Source organism: Microtus pennsylvanicus, chromosome 5 (assembly GCF_037038515.1).
Source record: "Microtus pennsylvanicus isolate mMicPen1 chromosome 5, mMicPen1.hap1, whole genome shotgun sequence".
Lineage (NCBI taxonomy): Eukaryota > Metazoa > Chordata > Mammalia > Rodentia > Cricetidae > Microtus > Microtus pennsylvanicus.
Window position 1 is genome coordinate 69,108,192 of NC_134583.1, and position 10,286 is coordinate 69,118,477.

Below are 10,286 nucleotides of genomic sequence, written 5' to 3' on the forward strand. Positions count from 1 at the left end.
TTCTGTTGCTGCCCCCAGTTTACTTTCTGGAGGTGGGGTCTGTGTTAGGAATGTGGGGAAATACTCCTCAGATCATCTTGCATAGCAGGAATTTGAATAACTTGTTTCTATCTAGCATTGGAAAGACAGGAATTCTTGGTTTCTAGGAAAGAGGTGAATGTTTGGTACCTAAATTTCAGGAAGAGGATCATGCATACAGTGCTCTGGGTGATTCACTTTTACATTCTGCCTGAACCCTGACATCTGTAGGTCATTGGTATTTTGAAATTTGATGCTTTGAACTTAGTCCTATTTCAGCTGTTCGCTATGACTATGGTAAATGTGTAACCATGACTTACCTAAAACTGCCTCCTGGGTGCTAGGATTAAAGATGTGTGGTAATCCTGGCAACAGTTCCTCCCCTTAAGGAAAGTTGAATAACAAAAGGGTGGAGTCACCCGCCGGAGCAGTGGTGTGGTGTACACCTTTAATCCCTGCTCTTGGGAGGCAGAGGCACGTGCATCTCTTGGGCTAGCCTGGTCTCTACATAGTGAGTTTCAGGAGAGCCAGAACTGTTTGTAGAGAAACTTTAAAGACCAACGAGGCAGGGGTGGAGTCAGGATTTAAAACATTGTAATCCCCATATTTGGTAACTTGATCATTAGTTGACCTTGAAACTATCTTTCCAGCCCTGAGGTTGAAGCTTTTTATTACCAGGTGCCCAGTAGTGGTTAGGTATAGTGTATAGATTATAGGTAGATGAAGACAATTGGTTCTGGTGCCCAGGTAGGTCATCATTGATGGCAAAACTGTCATTGACAAATTTGTTTTTGTTTATAGCCTAGATAAGGTTTTAGGTATCCCAGGCTAGTCTTGAGTTTGTTAGTTTCTGAGGCTGACCTAGAGTTCCAGAACTGTTAAAGAACAACTGATGGTACTATCTGGCCCTGCAGAGGGCTGTGCACACGTTAGTAAGCCACATGCAGCTCAGCTTCTGGGTGAGCATAGTGGTTCCTGTATGTGTTCAGAACACTCCAGACAAACTTATTAGTTGGTGTCTTACAGTAGTACTGCAAAGAGTGGAGAGTGGACATGGTTTTGTATGCTCCATTTTTTTGGTGTGTGTGTGTGTTGTGTGCCCAGAAGTTATACTGCCATGACATTTAGTTGTAATGCCTTTATTGAGCTTTTGGAGACCAGTTGTGAGCCCATACCTGTCGTCTTGGTATTTAGAAGCCAAAGCAGGAGGACCACAAGTTCCAGGCATACAAAGAATAGACAACTAAGAGCATATTGGCAGAGGTTAGATGGGAAATAATTGAATCTTAGGTTGTTTAGAATTGATGAAATCTGGAGTAAAAGGGATTTTGTAGACTCAGCTCTTTAATATGCAGTGTGCTCAGAACTCTCATGGTGTTGGTCTTGGGTATTGGTGTATTGTGTGTGCCAGGGAAGAGAAGGGATTATAGGAACCCATTGGGCTATCCAGTTTGTTGGGATAAACACAGAAACGTGCTGGTGCTGTAGTGAAAAGCCAAGCTGGGCATCTTTTAAAAACTTTAGTTCTGCCAGATGGTGGCAGTGCATGCATTTAATCCCAGCAGACAGATGCAGAAGCAGGTGTATATCTTTTGAGTTTGAGGCCAGCCTGGCCTACAGAGTGAGTTCCAGGACAGCCAGGGCTACACAGAGAAACCCTGTCTCAAAAAACTAAAACATGAAAATCCAAAACCAAAAAATTCCGAGGTAAATTATCTCCCCCCCCCTGCCCCCCAGTACATAACAATCTACTATGCAGTTAACTTTGTTTTGACAAACTATATATCTTTAGCTTTGGCTGGCCTGGAACTCCCTACGTAGACCAGACTGACCTTGAACTCAATGAGACCTACCTGCCTTTGCCTTCCAAAGGTGAGCAGCATCAAGCCTGGCCTAATTTTCAATTATGTATGTGAGTGGAAACCACTAGCTTGCAGGTGAATGCTAGAAGAGGGTAGTAGGCTCCCTAGTACTAGCAACAAAACTCTAAAAGGCAAGTATGTTTAATGGATGAACCATCCATACCCTCTTAAACTTCTTTCAAAAAGTGGATTGACAGGTTGAGTTGGGATGGGTAGGGCATGAGAATAAGCTTTGAACAATAGCAGTTCTTTGCAGTTGGCATCTTGTCCATACTCCAAGAGGAGTCTGTTTTCCAGTTGAGAGTATTTAGTACTTTGTAATGTCTGGGGTTTCACAAAAAGCAGTGCAGTGTAGGAACCTTGTCATCTAGGCTGATAGGCCTTTGTTTAGGTTTTTCAGAGTTTTAGGTAAGTTTAGTCAATTTTGTTTACTCTGACTTTGTCTTAGTTGTGATTAAACATGACCAAGGCAACCTAAAAGCATTTCATTGGACTTAGAGTTAACAGGTTAGAGTTCATGATGGAGTAGAGCAAAGATAGAATGGGAGCAGCCAAGAGCTCACATCCCAAGGCTGCCAACAAGTGGCAGAGGACAGCGTGGGGTACTGGTGCACACCTTTAATCCCAGCAGAGGCAGGTGGATCTTTGAGTTGGAGGCCAGCCTGATCTACAAAGTGAGTTCCTGGACAGCCAGAGAAACCCTGTCTGTTGAAAAAAACCAAAAAAAAAAAAAAAACCAAAAAATACCACACTGGGAATGGCACAAGTCTGGAGCTTCAAAGCCTACCTATCTTCAGTGACACAGCTTCCTCCAAAAAACAACTAATCCTTCCCAAATAGTTCTCCCAACTGGGAGCCTTTCTCATCAAAACTGATCTCCAAACTATAAAAGGGGAATTCTCATGGTGGGAAACCCTCTAAACTTGTGTCAGTTGGTATAGTTCAGACTGAATAATCCTCACATTAATGTGTGGATTATCAGTTTAATAACCAAGATCCATAATAGGATCAGGAATGTTTTGCTGTTTGTATTTTGAGACTGGGTTTCTCCATTGATTTGGAGCCTGTCCTGTAACTAGCTCTTGTGGACCAGGTCGCCTCGAACTCAGATACACCTGCCTCTGCCTCCGCCTCCTGAGTGCTGGGATTAAAGGTGTAAGCAACCACCGCCCAGCGGTTTCTGGTATTTTGTTTTGTTTTGTTTTGTTTTTGTTTTTCGAGACAGGGTTTCTCTGTGGTTTTGGAGCCTGTCCTGGAACTAGCTCTTGTAGATCAGGCTGGTCTCGAAGTTTCTGGTATTTTTAAGTTTGGTAATGTTCATATTGTTTCGTGGGGTTGGAGATGTGAAATTTCTTGTTCCATATGTACCTTAGGTATATAATTTCATGAAAGGTAATTTTGTGCATTCATAGTGTTCTTGGGCTTTGATGGTGACTTGCCAGTGTGAGATCATGTGCCGACTTACTATTTTTAAAATGGACACTTACTCCCAGCACTTGGGAGGCAGAGGCAGGCGGATCTCTGTGAGTTCGAGACCAGCCTGGTCTACAAGAGCTAGTTCCAGGACAGGCTCCAAAACCACAGAGAAACCCTGTCTCGAAAAACCAAAAAAAAAAAAAAAAAAAAAAAAAAATGGACACTTACTGTATGTAGCACAGGATGGCCTTGAATTTGTGATATTGCTGCTTGTTGGGCCCACTACCATACCATTGCTTTTAGTCAGATTGGGAGTTTCCTGCATCCCAGGTGCTCTGCTTCAGTTCCTACCTCCATGTTCTACCTTGTTTCTACCTTTATTTCTTGTTATCATGATGGACTAAGAGTAGTACGTATAGGCCAAACAAGGCCTCTCCACAAGTTGCTTTTGATCATGGTGTTTATCGCAGATAATAGAAACCTGACGCCGGGCGGTGGTGGCATATGCCTTTAATCTCAGCACTCGGGAGGCAGAGGCAGGCAGATCTCTGAGTTCGAGGCCAGCCTGGTCTACAAGAGCTAGTTAGTTCCAGGACAGGAACTGTTACAGGAGGTCCTCCCACTCCTCCAGCCTATCACCGCTGAGATACCAGCCCCAGCCCATTGGGGCGTGGTCTCTCCACGTTGGGCGCCAATTGAAGGCGTAAGTCATAATGCCACACCAGTTTGGAATTATGATTAATAGGGTGGTATTTGTTTAAAGGGGAAAAAACTTACAGATCACCGTCAGCCCTCTGCGCAACCAGGAAGGGAGTCTAGTCGCCGGCGGAGCAGGAAGTGAAGAGAGAGGAGAGGGAAGTGGCCCCTTTTTTAAAGGGAGAGAGACCATGCCCCAATGGGCTGGTATCTCAGCGGTGATAGGCTGGAGGAGTGGGAGGACCTCTCGTAACACCGAACCAAAAACTACAGAGAAACCCTGTCTCGGAAATTAAAAAAAAAACAAAACAAACCTAACTAGGATACCAGTTAACATGAAGAGATGACCCAGTCATTTTCTGCCTGACTTTATTAAGATTTATTTTTAATTATGTATATACATGTGTTGTGTGTCTGGGGAGTGTACCTTTATGTGGCCAGAGGCTTTGGATCACACTGGAGGTGGAGTTGGAGTTACAGGTGGTTTTAAGTTGTTTGATGTGAGTACAGGTGACCAAATCTGCAAGATCAGTGTGTGCTCCGAACCACTGACTCATCTCTCCAGCCCCGATGTGACAGCTCCACAATTCCTCTGTGGTTCCCATCCCTGCCTCAGGTTGTACTTCCCTTCAGCGCCTCACTATTTTAAGATTTACATATTTTTAAAAAATTATTATGTATACAGTGTTCTGTATGCTTGCTGACCAGAAGAGGGCACCAGATCTCATTACATATGGCTGAGCCACCATGTGGTAACTCAGGACTTGGGTTCTTAACCTCTGAGCCATCTCTCCAGCCCAAGTGTATAAGCCTTATTGTACTGTGTATGTGCCTGTGAATGGTTGCAAGCCAACGTGTGGATGTTGGAAACCAAATCTATGCTTACCTGCTGAATTATCTCCACTTCCTCTTCCCCTCCTTTTTTTTTTAAAAAAAAAAGCTGAGCAAGATCAACACACATTGATCTTGCAGAGATAAGTTTGATCCCTTGTACCAAAATCAAACAGCTCAAAGTCATCTCTCCATAGTGATCCAAAGCCTCTGTCCACATACATGCACAGCCCTCCAGACATAAGTATATATATACATAATTAAAAATATAAAACTCTTAGGAAGAGGAAGTTAGAGAATGTGCCTGGGTTATCTCTTCTGTATGTATGTTATTACTTGAACTCTGACTGTCCTGAGAGACTGTAGACTAGGCCTTTGCCTCCCAATTGCTGGGATTTTATAGGCTATATGGGCTATCATGTCCAGCCTGTATATAGATTTTTGTAAATACCACAAGTCTAGCTTGGGCTGGCTTCTATTCTTGTTCAGAAACTGAAGCTTGAACAGATTTGAGAAAATCATTTTGAATTGGGGACACTTGGGTGGGAGACACGGGAAAAATCACTAGTGTGATGCACTGAGTCCTCTTAAAAACTTTAGAGCCTGGGGCTGGAGAGATGGAGTACAGGATTATTTCAGAGTTCCTGAGTTTAAATTTCCAGCAACCACATGGTAACTCACACCATAAGTGATGAGATCTGGTGCCCTCTTCTGGCATGTAGGCAGAACACTTATTACATAATGATATATATGTATATACATGTGAATATATTGATTTTTTTTGAGACAGGGTTTCTCTGTAACAACCCTAGTTGTCTAGTTGTCCTGGAACTAGCTCTGTAGACCAGGCTGACCTCGAACTCAGATCTGCCTGCTTCTGCTTTGTGAGTACTGGGATTAAAGACACGTGCCACCACTGCCTGGCTAATTTTTTTAAAAATATGTATACAGTATTCTCAGTGTTCTGTCTGCACGTATGCCCGCAGGCCAGAAGAGGGCACCAGATCTCATTACAGATGGTTGTGAGCCACCATGCGGTTGCTGGGAATTGAACTCAGGGCTTCTGGAAGAGCAGCCAGTGCTCTTAACCTCTGAGCCATCTCTCTAGCCCCTAAATAAATCTTTAAAGAAAAGCTTTTTTTACCCTGGTACATCTTTAATCTCAGCACTCAGGCAGAGGCAGATCTCTGAGTTGGAGGCCAGCCTGCTCTACATAGAACTCTGTCTCAATAAAGCCAACCTGGTCCCCCAAAAAACTAAAAATAGTTTGGATTGGGCATCATTAAAAGTTCGGCATTAGACGGGTAGCAAAGATCTTTAAACCCAACACTGAAGAGGTAGGAGCAGACAAATATCTGAGTTTGAGGCCAACCTGGTTTAGAGTGAGTTCCAGGGAAATACAGAGAAACACTATTGGAGTGGGGTGGGTCTTAGAGAGTTTGGCCTAAGTATGATGTTGGAAATTTCCTTGGGACTGCTAATGAACCATAAATCTAGACATGGTCCCCAGCAGTAGCCTGGGCTCTGATGTCACCGTGACCCCAGGTGGCAGTGCAGGTCACTCAGGATGGCATGATCCAGCAGGAAAGTGGCCCTTGGATACCAACATGGCACCAGGTGGTGGCCCAGACCTCTGGCATTGGAATGGCTTTCAATGGTATCAGGAGCCACAAACATCAACATATATCTTGCCTGCAGTAGGATCATGGACCCAGATATGGCTCTCGGCAACAGCCCTGGCCTGGATGACACCATGATTCCAGGTGACAATGCCAGCCACTCAGATGTGGCCCTAGTGGTGGCATGGCTTTGGGTGCCATCATGGCCACAGACCCCAGGTATCTGTGGCTTTTGGTTGTACCATGGATCACGAACATCAACAAAGACCCACACATGGTCCTCACCATGTATGGCCCAGTCTCAGATGTCACCATGGCGCTTTGTGGCAGTACAGGCCACTCAGGTCTTTATGGCCCTAGCTGCAGCATGATCCTCAGATCCCACTCTGGGCTCAAATGACAGCCCAGACCCTGGGTAACTGTATGGCCTTTAGTTGTATCAGGAGCCATGGCCAAGCTTGTCTTTAAAAATAGTTATCATGGGCTGGAGAGATGGCTCAGCGGTTAAGAGCACTGGCTGCTCTTCCAGAGGTCCTGAGTTCAATTTCCAGCAACTGCATGGTGGCTCACAACCATCTGTAATGAGATCTGGTGCCCTCTTCTGGCCTGCAGAAATACATGCAGGCAAAATACTGTGTACAAAATAAATCTTAAAAAAAAAGAAAAAAATAGTTTATTATTATGATTGCGTTTTTCCAAGTCTATGCACCATGTGCATGCAGTACCTGAGAAGGCCAGAAGAGGACATCACATTCCCTGGAGCAGGTATTAAAGACTGAGCCTTCATGCGGACATTCTAAACTGAACCTGGTTCCTCTGGAAGAGTAGTAGTACCTGATCTGGATAAATGTGTTCCCATGAGTAGTCCCTTGGGAAGAGCTCCCAAATGGGGAATCAGGAATCATTTGAGAAGTCTTACACACTAGAACAGTGAAACCAGAACTCTGGAATTTTGGGGCTAGAGATTGAGCCCAGGGGTTTGTGCATGGTAGGTCCATGATCTGCCACTGAACCAGCCCTTTAGCCCATTTGACCTTTAGAAACGTAGCTTAGCTAGGCACGAACATCCAAGGGAGCAGAGAAAACACACGTACAAACTTTTTTTTTTTAAATTGTGTATACAAAGTTAGGAACTAGGTGGGTAGGGGCTGTAGCTGGAGAAAATACCTCAGCTCTTTTCCAGGTCCGCCACCAAGTAGGGCTGTGTTTCCCTCAGGGCGTTGAGGAGCAGGTTCTTGCAGGTCAGGTCCCAGGATGGAGCGAAGCTGAAGAGCTTCCGCATCTTGTTTGGACTGGTGGTCTCTGCTCGAACTGCCTGATATTGTTCCTCATTCAGCACTTTGCCATACAGGATATCAAGGACACCGTCAACGTCTGTGACCCTGGCAATGAGGGCTTGCCTGTACTGGTCAATGAAATGTGCTGGGGACAGAGGTCAGAACAATGTTGAGCACTGCTTCAAATTTTATTATATGTAGTTTTAGGGGTGAGGGTGGGGGATCAAGGAAAGCCACCCACCAAGACTACATAGGTGAACTATTCTCCCGCCCCGGAATGCGTGGGTAGTAGGTAGGGTTAGTTTTGGCTCTGGCCTTGGCACAACAGATAGGCTGTGCAAGGGTGTGGTAGTGTGGGGAGGCCTCACCTGTTCGGGCTCCCTTTGGAAGAGGGGCACTGGTTGCAGCTGCCACGGCTCCGGAGGCTGTAAAGAAATGTCAGGTGGTTCTTTTCGGTTATCAACAGTCTGGAGCTGGCTCCCCCTCCACCCAGGGTGCTAAGTTCAAGCAAAAGTAAGATCTTCCAAAGGGAAGATTTCTTTACTTTTGTAGGAGGAGAAGAAAACTAAGAGCCAAAGAGGCAGGCCTTCTGGCGGGGTGCAGGAAGTTGAAGCCAGACAGGCGCAGCAGCACTCACCTTTCTCAAAGACTGTCTGCAGTTTCTCAGCTAGCTCCTGCATGCCCATGTCTCTAAGCACAGTCATTGTGAGCTCCGTGCCGTAAGACTCCAGGTAGAAGCTGACAAGCTTGTCCGTGAGGTCTATGGCGTCCATCGGCAGCAGGATCCCCCGTGGGATGCGTCCATAGCCCTCGCGCAGCGGCACCGACAGCAGCTTCATCTTGAACTTTTTGAGCTCATCCGCTGTCAAGTTTTCAAGAGCGTCTAGGATGGCATCCCGCGCCTGCCCCATGGCTCTCGGGTTTGCAGCCGTGGTGGCCTGCTACCCGTGCAGTGGCCCGCTGAGACCAGGAAGTCAGCAGTCTAGGCATCCGGATGGGCGGGCCGAGACTCCCCCACCCTCTTCCAGTTACTGCTCCTTCTCTTTCCCCAGCTTGCAAGTTTTGGTTCCCGCGCTAAGACTCCACTCTTGGCTAGGCAGCAGAGGGAGACGGGGGAGGTGTGTTGGAGGTGGGGGAATGGGGGTGGAGGGTGGAGTAAATTGCTATTCTCTGGCTTTTTTTGGGGAGATGTTCAGGAGTTCTTGCAAACCAGCTGGCGCTGAACAGCAACCTGTTTCTGTTTATTCTGAATTTACTACTGGATATATATTTAGAATCTTGGAAATCTAGAAACTCAAAATCTCATTTCCCCAGATTTTAGGATCCTCTCACATGCCATAGTATATTAGAATTGTAACAGCTAGAACACAAATAAATATATATATTTAGAATCTTGGAAATCTAGAAACTCAAAATCTCATTTCCCCAGATCTTAGGATCCTCTCACATGCCATAGTATATTAGAATTGTAACAGCTAGAACACTAAGCCCCCTAATGCCACAGAAAAAAGGAAGTGTTTCAGGCATACTTATTAAACATTTTCTTCATCCACCAGGCTTAAGAGTCCTTCCTCATCTACCCATCCAGACGATACTACAAGCTACTGCTAGTTAACAGAGTTACTTATTTGTAGCTCTTGGGATTTCTTTTGGGGGAGGTTGCTACAATGCTGGGGACTGTGCCAAGGACAGGCCACAGAGACATTACCTAAGGATGTACCTATTTATTTTAGATAAGGTCTAGGTGTGTAACCTAAGCTAGTTTTGAACTCATGGTCCTTTTGCTCAGTCTCATGATGACTGGAATTGGAATTGCAGGTGTACTCTATACCACATCTGGCCTAAGACTCGCCCCCCTGGCTGTCCTAGAACTCAGAGATTCATCTATCTCTGCCTCTCGGGTGCTGGGATTAAGCTGTGCACCACCAGGACAGGCAAAGTTCTACCTCTTAACACTGTTAAGTTGTGGATTAGCGTCTCCATCCTGAGGCATGGTGTTTCAGTAGCAACCGTTGTGGGACAACTAGTGTCCCTGACTCATAAAGCTTCCTATAGCCCCTCGTTAATCCCCATTCTTCCAAAAAATTTCAGCTCATTACCATCAAAAGTCCACATCTTCCTAACCTCCACAAAGGATCTTGCCCCTCTCTACTCTTGTGATTCACCAGGCTCCTCAGAAGCAAGTCCAGGCTCCTTGGCTTGGCCTTTGAGAGCCTGTGTTAGCTTCTTCTGTGGTTCTTCTGTCTCGCTGGTTTTCAGATTATGGTACAGCACTTATTCTGTTCGGGTCTCTTCTCTTCTGTTCTCTTTGCTGAGCCTGTCCTTTGACAGGAGAAGTCACCTTCTTGGGCTGGAGAAATGATGGTTTGGTGGTTAAGATCACTGGCTGCTCTTCACAGGACCCAGGTTCAGTCCCCAGCACCCACAGGGCAGCTCACAACTGTCTGTAACTCCAGTTCCAGGGCATCCTCACCCAGGCATCCATGCAGGCACAGCACCAATGTACACAGATAAATAAATAAACCGTCTTTAGAAAGTCACCTTTTCTAAGTAATGTCAACTCTCTT

General features: G+C 45.6%; 1 protein-coding gene across 1 annotated transcript; it reads right to left on the reverse strand.

The window, feature by feature from the left end:
* Positions 1–7,533: 7,533 nt before the first annotated feature.
* Positions 7,534–8,709, reverse strand: LOC142850969 (apoptosis-associated speck-like protein containing a CARD). The gene is made up of 3 exons (XM_075974855.1): positions 8,357–8,709; positions 8,088–8,144; positions 7,534–7,864 (listed from the first exon to the last, which is right to left on the reverse strand). Exons 1-3 carry the CDS (start codon positions 8,628–8,630, stop codon positions 7,611–7,613), a joined length of 585 nt encoding a protein of 194 aa, XP_075830970.1. The 5' UTR covers positions 8,631–8,709; the 3' UTR covers positions 7,534–7,610.
* Positions 8,710–10,286: the final 1,577 nt, after the last annotated feature.

Bases quoted from the DNA above. Each gene is read 5' to 3' on its own strand.
- LOC142850969 (XM_075974855.1), bottom strand. From the start codon at position 8,630: ATGGGGCAGGCGCGGGATGCCATCCTAGACGCTCTTGAAAACTTGACA. The intron at 8,145-8,356 runs GTGAGTGCTGCT...ATTTCTTTACAG, and splicing joins GCAGACAGTCTTTGAGAAAG to CCTCCGGAGCCGTGGCAGCT. The intron at 7,865-8,087 runs GTGAGGCCTCCC...CTCTGTCCCCAG, and splicing joins TCCAAAGGGAGCCCGAACAG to CACATTTCATTGACCAGTAC.